We start from the raw sequence: 16,281 nt of genomic DNA on the forward strand, positions 1-16,281 counted from the left end.
TCCGCCCCGCAGAGGGCAACTTCTCAAAGGGTCCGTCGTAAGCCTAGACGTTGTTCGCGTTCCTTCCAACCTCCCCCTCTGGGATGGGTTGCATCTCCCCTCGTCTGGGTCAGGAATTTATCCCGCCCTTGAACGGTCTTCTTTTTTTCAGCTTCCAGAAAGAAGGGCAAGATGCAGGGAGGTTGTTCTTCCCGGGTAAAGAAGCTCTGCGGAACTGTCGTTTCCTGGAGCTGGATCGTTGCATCCCAGCGGAGCTCTGAGCTAGGACACCCCGGGGCAAGATGGCGGTCGGGCCTCGGAGGCTGCCCCGGGTCTGGCAGAGCTCGAGGGCACTGAGCTGAGGCGGCGGTAGCTTCGGCCCCGACCCGGAGCGCGGGGGCCTCGAGCGGATAAAGGTCTACGGCCTACGGGTAGCGAGTGGGAACAGGGTTGTGTGTTTTCCGAGTGGTGGGGGGACTTTGAAGGAGGTGGCCCTTTGGCCGGGTCCCTGCCTCCCCAAGTCGGAGGGCGGGTGCCGGGGGCTGACTTTCGTGCTCGGGGGGGTTTCTCCGTAGCCGTTTCCATCCCTTTTCAGCTCTGGGGCGATAGGCCTTTATAGACAGGCTGATGCTGGGTGAAAAAGGTTTGTTATTGTTGTTGATGCCGAGGAAAGATGCTGGGCCTCAGGAGTCCCTCCCCCAAACCGGAGTTCAAATCCTATACTCGCTGTGTGTCCTTGGGTGAGTTCCCTCACCTCTCCGAGCCTCGGTTTCTTCCTCTGTAAAACGGAGTCATTAGCTCGTTTCACAGAGGGAGCTTTGTAATACAAGTTTTGGTACCTGGCATTCAGCTCTCTCTGTAGAGGCAGCTGGTGTTAATGATTTCAATAAAGAAAAACTTGGTCGTAATTTGACTCTAACTTAGCCCTGTGGACAGCCTTGCACGTGCAGCTGTTTGTTTTTGCTGTTCCATGTGTGGGGCAGTCTCCAGGTCTGGTCGGTTTCACTTTAAATAATTGCTTTGGAGTTGGACGTGGCTTCAGATTCAGGAGTCTAGTGACCTCTCACAAGTCACGTTCCCTCTACGTTTCATTTGCTCTGTGTGAAGGTGGGATTGATGATAACACACACCTAGATAGGCAGTAGCCTTCAATAAATGTAGCTGTTCTTATTAATAGCCTAAGTGCTATTGCCTGTTCTTTCAAAATTGGACCATTTGAGACCTTATAGAGCTGTTGAAAAGATAGACTGGGTAAATATCTGTACACTGCCTGATTCATGATCCGCCCTTAAATGGTGATGGTCACCACACCTGCCTGTCCAGCTGTTCGCATCATGGGAAAATCCTGTCGGGCTCAGCAGTTGATATTTCTGGCCTTTCACCTTTGGATGATACTCTCTGGCCCCTTTCATAATTCTCCAGGAAATTGACCTCATCCAGGGGAGACTGATGTTGAGCAGATATCATGGGAATACAGACGTAGAGTCTGAGTCCTGTCTCTTAGTATTAAAATCTTGGCTCTGCCCATCACTGGCAGTCTAACATGGACTATGGGAGATACTAAGTGATCTCACAGGGTTGCTGTTCTTATGTAGAAGGGACATGACACATAGTGGGTACTTTAATTAACTTACTTTCCTTTTTGCTTTTTAAGTAATTTTGGTTAACCCAACCTCTTGGGTTTCTAATTTTTCCACCTATATCATTGTTTCCCCTAACTGGATTGTAAGTTTGTTTTTGGGGGGTTTTTTGGTTTTAAGTCTGGATGCTACAGTAAAGCCCAGTTACATGCTATCTGCTTTCAGATACTCCTTGTTAGTATTTTCCCACTTAATCCTAATCACAGCATCCTGACGACTAAATTGGGATACAAGAAGTGTAAATATTTCAGTTAATTCTTGTAGCACCCCTAGGAGGTAGGCACTATGATCCTCAATTTATAGATAAGGAATCTGAGGCCTAGAGAGGATAAATAATTTGGCCAAATGAGGTAGACTGAGAACTAAAAAGAACCAAGGGTACTCAATATGATCCAAGGTTTTTTTCTACTATACACAGCCTTTTCTTTCTTTGATTAAGTCAAAGTTTGTGTAATCTTTCATTACAGTTACTTTGAATACACACTTAAAAGACTTCATAATGTGTTTTGGTTAATAAACTGGTAGATTTTAGATAGAAGAGGAGAATAAGAAGGAATTAGAAAAACTGCCAAGTACAGACTATTATACGGTGTAAACAAAACCAGCATATAGCATTGCTGAGGGGATGCTAATCTCAAGGAAGAGATCTTATCCTACGAGGCTGCTTGGGAGAAGTGAAAGTTTTGAGATAGCCTTTCAGGTACTTTGTCAGTTTGCATATGCTATCTCCTGTTTTTCCATGGAGAAGAGGCTCCTTCTTTTCATCACCCCTTCCCCCCCATCCTCCCCCCCCCCCCCCCAAATGAGGGACTCTCTGCCTGTTAAGGAAGAATCATACCATTGTGCTCAGGACTTGGGCCCTGTCTTCTGCAGCTCTCTGGAGCTTGAAACTGTTAACCAATCTAAACAGGGCCATAGCCCAAGTGACAGGACTGGTGAATCTTAGTGCACCCAGGGATAGGACAAAATTTAATGGGGGAGGAACGTAAGGGCCCTTAGTGACTAGGCAGATGAGAGCCCATACCGCAGAGTTAAGAAAAAAATTCTCACATCTGTACAAAGAATACGTCAATTAGACTTACTGTGTAATCTGTCAGCCACCTTGATAGGTATTTGACATAAATTGTCTCATTAAGGCAGAAAGGGTCTGAGACCTCTCCCTGTGGGGGCTGCATGGCAGAGCTAGAGACAGGCTCCAGCTGTGACTCGAAAGGCTGTGTGCCTCTCACAGTGCTGTGCTGCCTCACTGCATGCTTTCTGCAGAGAATTTGGAAAACGGACTAGTTCAGGAAGCAGAACTTCCCATCATTCCCCCACCTCCAAACAACCACTGTCTACATGTTGTTTTTCATTTCTTAAGCATAAATGTTTTTCATTAAAAAAATGCCACACATAACTTTCAATGGCTTCTTAACATGCCATTCCCCTCTGTTCGTGCTTAGTGCCATAAAGTGTGTGCGGCTTCAATTAGCTTCTTTGGGGTTATTTTCAATATATTCCCTTTCAGCTGAAGGACTGGGGAGGTACACTATAACATTTAAACATGAAGGGATGCCTGGGTGGCTCAGTCGGTTGAGCATCCCACTTCAGCTCAGGTCATGATCTCACGGTTCGTGGGTTCGAGCCCCGCATCAGGCCCTGTGCTGACAGCTCAGAACCTGGAGCCTGCTTCGGATTCTGTGTCTCCCTCTCTCTCTGTCCCTCCCCTGCTCATGCTCTGTTTCTCAAGAATGGATAACGTTTAAAAAATTAAATCAGACATTAAGTAAAAATGAAAATACTAGTGTTTTAAACCAGAGGCACTTTTTATTACTTTTATTCAGTGCGGAAGATATATGATACCCTGCCTGTAAAACTTAACCCCGAATCTGGATTTTTCCTTCTGCTTCTGCCAGGAAGGACAAGCTCCTCTGAAGTGAGAAGCTGCCCTTGGCATAGTGAGTCCTGTGCAACATCACTAATGATTACCTGGCGTTTCTGTGTCACAGGCAGGTCCTCAGGTGAGCTATTCAGACTGCTGCTGGGCAGAGAGAACAAGTGATTCAGAAGACTGCTACCTTCTTCTCCCCTGCCTTCTTTCCTGCCTTCCTATGACCAGGTGGGCTCTGTTCATTTGTTTTGACAATTACCAATGAGAGACCCACATGTTGTTTAACAGATGCGAATCCGTGTTGAAAAGGGACCACAGAAGCCTCTCGGTATGTTGACATGGAAAGAGCCTTGAATGAGCTTTTTATTCCTGATGATCTTTTCATGTGGGCGCTGCTTTGAGGGAGGTAACATGGTAAAGGGATTGTTTTCCAGAAGTCTGGATTTCTGAGTAATCCCTTTGAATAATTTTGTCAGCTTGACTGCTTATATAGTTGGGATAGAATGACAAAGTTTTCAAGCATCCAAAGAAATCATTTCAGCGTGGGAGGCTCCACGGACCCATGTTGTGTGCTCTAGGCATAGCCAAAGCCACATCTTTGGGAAAAGATAGTGATTGGTGATTTAGATAAAAATGTAATGGACAGTTTAGACCCTCTGTCCAAAACATGCCAGTCAGTGGATGGACAGATTCTGCTCCGAAGTCCTTATCAGCCCTTGGCAGAATGGGAACAGTAAGGACAGCCGGGTAAGTTATACATAAAACCGAATGTATTCAACCTAACAGATTGTCTTGCATTTTGGACTCACACGTTTGGTTTTTTAGCGTTAAAATGGCTCTTTTTCCAAAAAAATAAAGTGAAATAAAATAAAAAATAAGGGCTTATTTTGTGCTGGGCACAAAGTAGATACCAGTAAATATTTGTCTAGTGAACAGAGAAATGAAATAATGGTGACGGTAAATAATTATGTTCGACTTTTTTTCCCTTCAAGCCTGTACTTTGCAAAATAAATTTGACTGATCAGCTTTAGACTGCTCCAGAAAATTCAAATACCTAGGAACCTTTGACCTAGAGGATGCCTGGTTTGAATTAGAGCTTTATGGATGGAACCGGTTCATGCTTTGTTCATCTGTTAAACAATTACAGAGCCCACACCCTGTGGCAGATGCTTTGCTCTTAAGAAGATGTGATTATTTAATGCAGGAAAAAGCACCGCTGGTCTAGATGAGGTGCATGAAAAGAGCCGATAGGAAGTTGGGACTTGTGCCAGGAGAGCTATTAGCTGCTGTGGAGGGAACTGAAGGGTCCTGAGTAGCTCTGCTGCTGCCCGAGTGCGTGCCCGCCCGCCCTTGGCTCGCGAGCCCCTTCCTGTGTGTGTTCTTCCTCAATGATCTACGTCAGCCACTTGCCGTTTTCCTTGCAGGGTTTGTGCAAACTTGCAAACATGTTCACCGTTTCTCAGACCTCGAGAGCGTGGTTCATCGATAGAGCCCGTCAGGCTCGGGAGGAAAGGCTGGTGCAGAAGGAGCGGGAGCGGGCGGCCGTCGAGATCCAGGCCCATGTTCGCAGTTTCCTGTGTCGGAGGCGACTGCAGAGAGAGATCCGGTGGGTGCTGGGAAATCCTCAGCACGTTGTCCCCTGTCCCCAGTTAATAGCAAGAAAAAATGGTGTTTTCTCCTACAGTTCTTGAAAAGCCTTCCAGCTGCTGTGAGCTCCTAATTTAAAATGTCTTTCCGCCTCCTTCCCCTCCTAGGAGAGAGATCGATGAGTTTTTTAAAGCCGATGACGTGGAGTCCAGTAAAAGAAGCGCACTTTGTATTTTTAAGATTGCCAGGAAACTGCTGTTCTTGTTCAGAATTAAAGAGGATAATGAGGTAAAATAATAATAGTGAACACTGTGCTCACCCATCTGCCAGGTCTTTTGAAAGTATTTTGCAAATATAATTCATTTAATCCTTATAGTGACGCTACAAGATAGATTCTGTTACCACCACATCCTGCCCTTTTTGTTTTCTTGGGATGTGTTTTGTGGGGATTACACCCAGTGCTTCTGAGAATCATCACAATTCTTTTACATTGACCATGACAAGCACTCTGACTCAGATGCATACAGGAGTGAGGCAGGTTGGGCAACTGAGTGGAAGAAGCCATTTACAGGAGAAAACAACAAATTATAATAAGTAGGGGCACCAGGGTGGCTCAGTTGGTTGAACATCCAACTTTGGCTCAGGTCATGGTCACACAGTTCGTGGGTTTGAGCCCCGCATCGGGCGCTGTGCTGACAGCTCAGAGCCTGGAGCCTGCTTCGGGTTCTGTGTTTCCCTCTCTCTCTGCCCCTCCCCTGCTCATGCTCGCTCGCTCGCTCTCTCAAAAATAAATAAACATTAACAAAAAAGAAATAATAATCAGTAACTGGCAGGAGGTGGTGGTGATGGGGAATGATGACATCAGAGGGAGTTGATGGGGTATGTGGCATGGCCACTGAAGGGGGGCGGCCAGTCCTGGGCTCCAGCTAGTGGTGGACTGCTGTGAATTTTGAAGAGAGATGCTGGTGATCCTTGTACTCGTTTTTCTCATTTGTAAAAATTGGTAGCTAATTTGAAATTTCTTTTAAATCCTGTAAACCAAATGAAACGTGCTGGTTGCACTTTGGGGATTAGAATGATCAGCCTAGAAACGATTCCAGGAAGTATCAAGTTGTCTGTAATAGTACTGACGGTCCCATCGAGGAGGGCCTCTGTGCTCCCAGGGGTTAGACGTTCATTACTGCTAAGCATCCCATTGTGCCAGAGTTTCTTCTAGGCAGTGGGGCCCCAGAAGGAAATGAGATGGGCGGGGTCTCTAACCCTGCGGAACATGTAGCCCAGAGAGAGGCAGGACTACACAGGCAGGAAGATGAGGACAGGCAGGTGCCGTGAGGTGACCCCTGTTGACGGAGGAAACTAGTCCAGAATGCTGAGGTGGCTGCCCGGGGCCATAGCACTTTTAAGGGTGGATCCAGGGCTGGTATAGACAGCGTAACGTGGTTTCCAGTTTCCACTTTCCTTCCTTTTGCATTTCAAGTTAAAAATGATGGCGTGACAGGTTGTGGGGAAAAAGTCTGTGTCTGTGGTGCTTACAGAGTGGCCACCGGGAGAGCGCGACCCAGGGAACAGCTGCTAGCCCGCAGGAGCACAGGCCCAGATTGCCGGGTTGATTGTGTTTTTTCCAAAGGCACCCCTGGCTGAAACCACGTGTAGGGCTCCTCCAGCCTGTGGGCCACCAATTTGAGAACCTTACGTTGGCCTTTCTGATCCCCAGTTTCCACATCTATAAGGGGGAATTCAATATGATCACATCCGTGAGTCATCTGGCGTCATGTGAGTCCTGCACGTGCCAGGTACCCACGGAACGCTTGCTGCTTTCCCATTTCAATGTGGCTTGCAGAAACGTGTAACCCCCATCCTTCCTCTTCGCAGAGATTTGAGAAGTTGTGTCGCTGCATCCTGAGCAGCATGGATGCTGAGAACGAACCCAAGGTAAGCAAGACGGGGGCTGGGAAGTCTCCCACAAGCTCTCAGGCCGATCTCTTTGGTTCTGAAAGTTCCTGCTAAGTGTTACGATTTTGTTAGGTCGGACTTTGCATACGTGGACACACACACCTGCCTAATAAGTAATGAATTGAAAACATTACCGCAATGCAACTGGTTTTCTTAGTCTTTTCATTATCCAAGGACTGCGTTCTCCTCTGACCTCTTAGGATGGTAAATTCCCTCACTAGGCTATTTTATCTATGGGTTTAGTGTTCAGATAAGTCGTACTCCCTGTTTATTCACCTGATCATTCCCACTGCCTTCCCCAGCGCTGGACCTAGTGAACTTGTCCTGTCCCCATAGCTAGAACATATGTAATTTGGCCCCTGTTTCTGCCCATTACATTTCTCTTTCTCCTGCTTGTAGGTGTGGTATGTGTCCTTGGCTCTTTCCAAGGATCTCACCCTCCTGTGGATTAAACAGATCAAACACATTCTTTGGTGTTGCTGTGAGTTTCTTGAGCAGCTCAAGGTAAAAACAGAACAAGACACCTGTAAATGTATCCTTTTCATTGTAAATATATTCCCTCTCATTGGAGGCCTTTAGAGTATATCTTGAGAGTCCTCAAGATTCCATCATAGGTTATTTCTTTGGAAGTTTATCAGAGTCTAGTAAAGAATTATTAGCACCCCTGTTCTAGGAGAGAGCAAGCTAGATACCGTTATCTGTATGAGTCCTTCTTTTCACGTATAACATTCTGAACATTGGCTTATGCTCACCACAGTCTTGACACCCAGAAATCTGTTGCCTTTCTTTTTATTCTTTTGAAATAATAGATAATTTATCATTTACATTATACTAGTCAGGCTTCTTGTTACAAGTGCAGAAACCCAGGGCACCTGGGTGGCTCCGTCAGTTAAACGTCTGACTTCAGCTCAGGTCATGATCTTGCGGTTCATAACTTCATGCCCCGCATCAGGCTCTGTGCTGACAGCTCAGAGCCTAGAGCCTGCTTCGGATTCTATGTCTCCCTCTCTCTCTCTGCTACTTCCCCTACTTCCCCTGCCTGCCTCTCTCTCTCTCTCTCTTTCTCTCAAAAATAAACAAACATTAAAAAAAATTTTTTAACTAAACAAGTGCAGAAATCCAACATGTGCAGCTCCTAATACATACAAGCTAAGCAAGAAGGAGAATATTTTTTTAAATATTTATTTTGGGGGGACAGAGGATCTAAGATGAGTTCTGTGCTGACAGCAGAGACACCGGCATGGGGCTTGAACTCACAAACTGAACCATGAGATTGTGACCTGAGCCGAAGTTGGATGCTCAACCGACCAAGCCATCCAGGTGCCCCGAGAATATTTTTTATAGAATATTCTCTGTAATGTGGCAGCCAGGGATGACCAGAGCCAGGAGCTTCTAGGATTCTCCCTCATCCCTTTCTCTCCTCTCTGCTCCCTTTTGGAATCGCTTTGTTCTCTCCTGTTGTAATCACAGTAGTTCTGGCCTCACATCCTCACTCTTATCTTGACCAAAGAGAAAAGGGAGGCCTCTCCCACTAGTTTAGGAATCAGAGAGGACAGTAAAGGCCCAGTGTTGTCCTGGTCTCCACCTCAAACTGGTCACAGTGGCAAGAGAGGGGAAGGTACTGCCACTGGCCCTTCTGGTCCTGTGCCCACCCTTGTGTTATGAGAAGGTGGGCAGGGGTGTGAGTGGTTGCAAACAGTGGACATTTTCACCTCGCACATTGGGAGAGAGGTTTCAGGGGCAGAGGCTTGACTCAGGTGGGAGCTGAGCGATGAAGCAGATGTCCCCAGAGCCTCCATATCTCTAGCCATCTCTCTCAGGGCACTTGTGATTGACTCTCCTGGCCTTGACCTGGCAGCAAGCATGAATTATGATTATGATAATCAGTATTACATAGAGTTACCTGTGTGTCAGGCCCTGTTCTTGGTGCTTTGTCTACATTAATCCGTTCATTTTTAACACAACCCTATGAAGAAAGCAATGTTACCACCCATAGTCAACAGCTGAGGAACTGGGGGACAGAGAGGGTAACAGCTTGCCCTAACTCACACATCTAGCCAGTGGTCAAGCAGGGAGTCTGAGCCCAGAGTCCCCGTCACGTTCAATTGCATTTCTACTCTGCTGCTCCAGTGAACGTATGTCCGTACATCCATCCATCCATGTACACAGCAGGCCAGCTCCAGTCAGCTTGCTTCCCAAGAATTCTCATTCTCCATTCCCGAGAGTATTTCAGATTCCATGCTCGAGGATTCGTGTGCCAGAATCCCTGTCCCTGAACTCCCAAAGTGGTCATTCCCCGAGAGTAAAAGAATAAACTCGGACGGTCCTGACTCGCCGATTGGTGGCAGAGTGCATCCAGGCAAGTTGTGAGTGGCTGCTCCGCTGTCGGACGTATGACTTCATCTCAGTCTCTGTTGTTTCCAGCCTGAAATCTTACAGGACTCCAGACTCATCACGCTGTACCTCACGATGCTTGTCACCTTCACAGACACTTCAACATGGAAAATCCTCCGCGGAAAAGGTCTGTGGGACTGGCTTCAAAATCTTTCCCAAGTAGCATTTGCATAGAGACCTTGGGGACCTTTTCTCCTTTTTAAGAAGCATTTTCACTGCCATAAGCCTCAGGGGGGGCCCTGAAAGCATACCAATGAAGATGCCCTTGACGTTTCCATCAGATAGCATTGTAATATCCAGAATACATTCAGGATTGTGTGTTCTAATCTCTCCTTTGAATTTACGTTTAAAGGCACAGTCCCCCTGAGCTCATTTTTTAAAACTGCCATAGCACCTCAGCCTCCAAGTGATGATATTCACTCAAGCCTTGTCATTCGTGTCACAATCATTGGGCAGCAAATAATTCTATTTTGTCCATAAGATTTGCATCATGAAGCTGCCTCCTCCCTCAGATGCCGTACTGAGCCTTCCATGTTTTGTCCGTTCACTTTGTCCATCCGCTCTGCAAATGGCCTTCTCCATGCCACATTCTGTGCGGGCACTGGAGATACAGAGAAGGCCGCTGCCCTCGGGCTTCAGGTGCCAAAGACTGCCGTGTGCCTGCCCGCCCTTCACAGAACTGGAGAGTCTGGTGAGGGAGATAGACGCTAAAGGGAAGTCCCATACCTGTGACTATATGCGAATATAGGAAGGACTTACACGTGAACACACGCATGTCATGACGACCGTGTGAAACGTAGCGCTCAGAAGGAAGACTACGGAGAAACAAGAACGTTGAGCGGATCCGGGAGGCCCTGCCTCCCTGTGTCTGGGACTCAGGCTCTCCCGCCGAAGTGATGTCTGAGTGAACAGCTGGAGGGAGAGTTGGGGTTCGCAGAGCCAAGGGGGAGGACTTTGAGAACAGAGGCAACTATGTGCAAAGGCTCCTGGCCATAAAAGAGGGGTTATTTTAAGGCGTGGGCTGTGGGGGAGGGGGGCATTTAAATTTTGGGGAGTTCTGGCCTTGAGTTCCAGGGTGTCTGTCTCCCAGCGGGGAGAGGCGGTGGCCACAGAGAGCAAACGGTGCTAGGCCCTCGGAGGGAATTAGGAAAGGTGCGACAGGTGCTCAGAGGCTGGGGACATTACTTCTGGCTGAGGGAGATCATAGGACCCATCACCTAAGAGGTGACACTTGAGCTGGACCTTCCAGGAGAGTGGATTCTGGAGTTCATCCTCTCCCTGTGCCTGATACCAGGCTGAAGGGGAGTAAGAAAACAAGCCACCAAAATGACAGCCTCGGGCCTGGGGTGTGCTATAAACAGTTCACGGTCAGGCCAGTGCCTTTTCTCTCACACGTCTTTCTTCATTCAGGGGAGAGTCTTCGACCGGCCATGAACCACATCTGTGCAAATATAATGGGACATCTCAACCAGCATGGATTCTATCCTGTGCTGCAGGTTTGTGAGTGCGTCCCCGAACACGTGACCTCTCTCTTCGGTACCTGAACTTGAATTTTCACAGCTGATTTTGGCATTACCTGGTGCCCTCTTCACAGAAGCCTTTTTGCAGGAGGAGTTTAATGCTCAGCGTCCTGTCCCTTCCCCCACCTTGAGTCGCTTGTGGTCTGTGTCGAGGGAGGACAGTGGCACTGGGGTCCCTTTGTTGTGCTACATCTTTGGCTGCAGAAATGACCCAGCCGCTGACACTTAAAGTCGAGAGGGGAGGCCTCAGGATTTGATTCCCTCGGGTTCCTTCTTGGGTGAAGTCTGGAGTTAGCTTTCTTGCTGTGTCCTCAAACACCCTTCTGTCCACACCACCCCTGTTGTGCCGGCTCACACACCCGGGGAAATAAATGCCGGAACTCTAATCGCTGTTTAAAAGCGGTTTGGAATTCTCAGGTTTAGAAGTAGCATTGATTGAACCCTTCCTTCTGCCCGGCGCTGAGATGGGCTCCTTCCTGATCGGGTTTCCTCTTCTCACATGAACCCTGGGAGGCGGTGTGACGGCCGAAGGTGGTGCCGTCAGCAGCACGTCTCTGTGAGGAATCTTCTACTGGATGCCAGAATGTAGGAGTAGCATACGTATGAAATTTTAAGGGTGGTAGTCTTTTTATTGGCTGTAAACTTTTTTGGCTGTTTCTTATTTTAAAAATTTAAACACAATATTTAGAGAGACAGTGGTATAATGAAGGAGATACCCTTTACTTTGCTCTCCCTTCACTTTTGGAAAACATTGTAAATACAGGGTTTTTTGTTTTTTTTTTATCTGAAGCATTCATTTTACTTCTGTGCTGCTTTTTTACGTACAAGTGACTGTAGGTTGGCATCAGCCCCTGACCAGTTAAAATGTTCTTTTTCAGATGCTGTTAACCCGTGGCCTGGCAAGACCCCGGCCTTGTCTGTCCAAAAGCACTTTAACTGCGACCTTTTCTCTCGCACTGCGGTAAGTAACTCCAGCTGAGGGGCTGGCGTGCTTCCGGAAACTTCCTCCTCTCGCTTTCCCTTCCTCCTGTTCCTCATGTTACGTGTGGGGGCTTGCCTGTTCTGTTCTGTTCACAGACAGGGTGCATCTGTGGCAGCTCTTCTGTCTGTGCCCCTGAATTTTTTGCATCGCAATTTGAAGGAAGCTTTTCAAAGCGAATTGCTTTCATTGTGCCAAGGACCGAAGACCCAAGCATTTTTCCTTTTGAGCTTTTTAATTGATAAGATAGAGAACCCCTTGAGCTGGAAGAGGCCCGGCGAAAGGCAGAGTAGAGGGTGAAGGGAGTAGTGTTGTGAGCCCAGGTTTAAAATGTTAAAATCTGGGCCGCCTGGGTGGCTCAGTCAGTTAAGCATCCAACTAATGGTTCCAGCTCAGGTCGTGATCTCACAGGTTAGTGAGTTCAAACCCCACATTGGGCTCTGTGCTGATGGTGCAAAGCCTGCTTGGGATTCTCTCAGTGTCTGTCTCTCTCTCTCTCTCTCTCTCTCTCTCTCTCTCTCTCTGCCCCTCCCCCACTCACACTGTCTTTGTCTCTCTCAAAAATAAATAAATAAACTTAAATAAATAAATAAAATACAATAAAATGTTAGAATCTGGAGGCTCAGGGAGGTTGTGCTGTTTGCCTTCACTTAGATTGGAGATACAAAATACATAAGCTAAGTACTTCCATATAGAAATTATGCCTGCAATTCTGAGAATTACCAAGTGCACAAAGCTGTGTCTGTGACTGGGTCCAGAACATTCTTAAACTGTTGAGAGGAGCACAGACTTGGGGGAGATGTTAATATGATAACTTGATCATCTTAATCCCCAAGATAATAATAACTTTGGGCAGGGGGAGTGTTATGGTCAAACCAGTGACGTAAAGCTCCCTGCCCTGCCCCCCTTTGCTAATCCACAGGGCACTTTACTGCAGAGAGCTCTTGACAAGTCCTAAGGTCTAAGAACCTTTGGGCCTGTTTAATCCGGTGCCAGCCCAAACATATCTGAATACCCAAACATCTGAATACCCCCACCTAAGTTTTCACTGGTGGAACGTGTCTATTGGTGTCCCATGGACTCCTTTCCTGTGGAATACCAGTTAGCAAACGATGGTCTAGAGATTGGTTGGTAAACTTTTTCTGCAAGGGGCCTGCTAATACGTATTTTCGGTTCTGTGGTCCGTGCAGTGTCGGTCACAACCACCCTGCTGGTGTGGCACAAAGCACCTATAGATGATACGTACACAGAGGAGAATGGCCATGTTTGAACAAAACTGTATTTGCAAAAATAGGCAAGGGGCAGAATTTGGCCTGTGAGCCATTTTTGCCACTCCTGGTCTAGACTGTGCTTTCCACTAACCATTAGCCACCTGGGGTTTAAATAGACATATATTAAAATTAAGAATTCAGTTCCTTGCAGCGTCTGGGTGGCTCGGTTGAGCATCTGACTCTTGATTTCTGCTCAGGTCATGATCCCAGAGTCATGGGATCGAGCTCTGCATCTGGCTCCATGCTAGGTGTGGAGCCTGCTTAAGGTTCTCTCTCTCCCTCTGCCCCCCGCTCACATTCTCTCTCTCTCCCTCTCTTTAAAACTGAAACTAAAATTAAAATTAAAAACAAAAAAAGAATTCAGTTCCTCGGTTGCATTAGCCACGTTTCAGGTGCTTCGGGACTACGTGTGACTGAGCAGTGACAGCCTTATTGGACCACACAAAGAAGAAACATTTCCACCATCACGGAAAGTTCTGTTGGACAAGGCTGGTCTAGAGCAGCCTTCTTTGTAATGAGAACCACATTTAAAAAGACCAGAAATAAGGGGAAATTATTTTAAATCGATATATCCAAAATATAATCATTTCTACATGTAGTCAGTCTTTTAAATTCTTTATTTTAGTTAAAATTAACTTGGGGCACCTGGGTGGCTCAGTCAGTTAAGTGTCTGACTTCGGCTCAGGTCACGAACTCACCGTTGGTGGGTTTGAGCCCCGCTTCGGGCTCTGTGCTAACAGCTCGGAGCCTGGAGCTGCTTCAGATTCTGGGTCTCCCTCTCTGTCTCTGCCCCTCCCCCGCTTGCACTCTGTCTCTCAAAAAGAAATAATAAACATTTAAAAAAATTAATAATTTATTTCTTTTCATACTGAGTCTTCAAAGCCTGGTGTGTATTTTACCCTTAAAGCCTACCTGCATCTGAACTAACCACATTTTAAGTGGTCGGGAGCCACACGTGGCTACTGGCCACTGCGTTGGACAGCCCATTTCTAGAAGCGAGATCCTTACGAGAGAGGAGCAGGGGTCTGCCAGTGATGCTGTAATTAGTTACAGAAGTAGACCAGATCATCTAGTAAACAAACACACCTTCCTTTCAGACTCTGAGAGGAGTCGTATTTAATGAGTCCTAAGACATAGGTGCAAACAGGTTTTCCAGCGGCAGGTGTCCTGCATCTGCTCTCTCTGAGTCACTTTCTGGAGCAGTTCGTTCCAGCCTCGCCCACTCTCCCCTCTCGTCAGAGGCAGGGAATCGTTGACACGCAGGTGCCTGAGCTCCAGGGCACAGGGCCACTCTGCCGCCCTCCTCTGTCTCCTGAGAACAGAAGTCTTCCCTTCCGTTCCAACGTCTCTCCCCCGCCCAGAGTGTTGTAATTCAAGAGTGATTCACCGAGAGGGTCACATCCAGCCATTCCATCATGTTCCTTCTCCTTTAAGAATGTGGTAGCCTCCATCATTTAGATTTTTTCACTCTGTACGTTAGAGTCGTTAGAGTCCGTTGGCTCACTCTGAAGGCCAGGCGGCTCTGAAGCCTTTTCCTTAAGTAGTGTCCTTTTCCCCCTCTGAGTATTTGAATGTAATTGAACATGGCCAGGACCTTTTAAAACAAAATACCTAGTGGTTTTGTCACAGTAGGATATACTGTTGAAAGTCTGTAAAATCATAAACGTTAGGTTCAGACGTGATCACTAAATCCTATGATGCAAATAGCCAACATTCATGGGCCACACAATTGTTTTAAGATTTATACCCACATTAACTGACTCCTCACCACATTCTCTAATCTTAGTTTTATAAATGAGGAAGTTAAGGCCCAGAGAGGTTAAGGCATGAGCAGGGCCCTGGTCACACAGCAGGGAGTGACAGGGCCAGGAGTTGAACCCAGGCTATCCTGACCTCAGAGCCCATACTCTCTACTCCTCGTTCTTTATTCTTGTCTCACATATTGGGCACAATTTTGTATTCCAAGAGCAACATATATTGAATCCATGGCACGTGGAACCTTCTCAAACTTGCCTTGTTCCATTCATTCCCCAGGCCCCCGTTTTGCCCAGACTTGGTTTTTTTTTTTTCCCTTGTGCCTGTCCAGCTCCCTGGTTGCAGCGTGAACTCTGTACTGGTGGGGACTGTGCAGTGAACGTCTCCTTTACCATCCTCCCCTGCCATGCCAAACACTGAGGCCACACATAAGGCCACATCCTGAGACCTAGCAGGACGTCTGCAGAATTTGTCCCCCAAGGGGGCTCAGGTGCAACAACTGCGAGGCTAAAGGAAGTGTTTTGTTTTGTTTTTTAGAGTTTATTTATTTTGAGAGAGAAAGAGTGGGGGAGGGACAGAGAAAAGGAGGGGGAGAGAGAATCCCAAGCAGGCTGTGTGCTGTCGGCACGGAGCCCGACACAGGGCTCGAATTCACGAACCATGAGGTCATGACCTGAGCTGAAACCGAGAGTCAGATGCTTAACTGACTGAGCCCCCCAGGCGCCCCTAAGGGAGGTTTTTGATGACCTCATGCAGAGGTGTACGTAACAGGGCACCAAGGGAAACCGAGCATCTAGTACGTATGTGTGATCTTTTGAGACTGGATGTCCCCGTTTTCAGCCTTGAGTTTTCCTAGACGTCCTGTGAGGCGTATAATTTCAAGGGAGTTGGGGGCGTTGGCAGAGTGGTTCTTTGGTTCCGGGGCAACATGCAAACCCATGTGAATAAGGCGATCTGTCTGTGTCTAGCCCTGTGATTGCTGCACAATTTTCAGACAGTCTGCTTCGGCCATTCCTCATCCACATCATGTCCGTGCCTGCTCTCGTGACTCACCTCAGCACAGTGACCCCTGAGGTAAGTGGCTCTCTGGTTCCCCACCCCCAGTCCATTTTTGCCATCCTTCTTAGAAAGTAGAGAGTAAAATGTTTTCTCCCTTCATTTCCACCTCGTCTCCTGACACTTCTAAGGCAGGAGCTGTTAGCGGCCTTGTTAGCGGCCGAGAGGGCCAGGTCCTCATCTTTGTTCATTTTCCTCCTGGCCATTGAGAGCATGTTGGGCATCTAGGTGTTGATGTGCAAGCGACCAAGTTCATGCTCCAGTGGGAAATTCTTCC

The 16,281-nt window shown here is 47.3% G+C and overlaps 1 protein-coding gene across 11 annotated transcripts in view; it reads left to right on the forward strand.

The window, feature by feature from the left end:
- Positions 1 to 241: 241 nt before the first annotated feature.
- UBE3B (ubiquitin protein ligase E3B) overlaps positions 242 to 16,281 on the forward strand; it is a 52,610-nt gene continuing 36,570 nt past the window's right edge. Inside the window, exons 1-10 of one of the 11 annotated variants that reach the window (XM_053206181.1) lie at positions 242 to 395; positions 3,515 to 3,817; positions 4,914 to 5,095; positions 5,244 to 5,364; positions 6,949 to 7,008; positions 7,429 to 7,533; positions 9,454 to 9,550; positions 10,834 to 10,919; positions 11,822 to 11,904; positions 15,917 to 16,022. In XM_053206181.1, coding sequence (XP_053062156.1) covers positions 3,764 to 3,817; positions 4,914 to 5,095; positions 5,244 to 5,364; positions 6,949 to 7,008; positions 7,429 to 7,533; positions 9,454 to 9,550; positions 10,834 to 10,919; positions 11,822 to 11,904; positions 15,917 to 16,022 — 894 coding nt within the window. In that variant the 5' untranslated portion in view covers positions 242 to 395; positions 3,515 to 3,763. Of the gene's footprint in view, positions 411 to 3,514; positions 3,818 to 3,858; positions 4,822 to 4,913; positions 5,096 to 5,243; positions 5,365 to 6,948; positions 7,009 to 7,428; positions 7,534 to 9,453; positions 9,551 to 10,833; positions 10,920 to 11,821; positions 11,905 to 15,916; positions 16,023 to 16,281 lie in introns of those variants that run through there. The other 10 variants (XM_027044050.2, XM_053206182.1, XM_053206184.1 and 7 more) reach the window with 10 other exon arrangements.

Source organism: Acinonyx jubatus, chromosome D3, assembly GCF_027475565.1.
Source record: "Acinonyx jubatus isolate Ajub_Pintada_27869175 chromosome D3, VMU_Ajub_asm_v1.0, whole genome shotgun sequence".
NCBI classification, from domain to species: Eukaryota; Metazoa; Chordata; class Mammalia; order Carnivora; family Felidae; genus Acinonyx; species Acinonyx jubatus.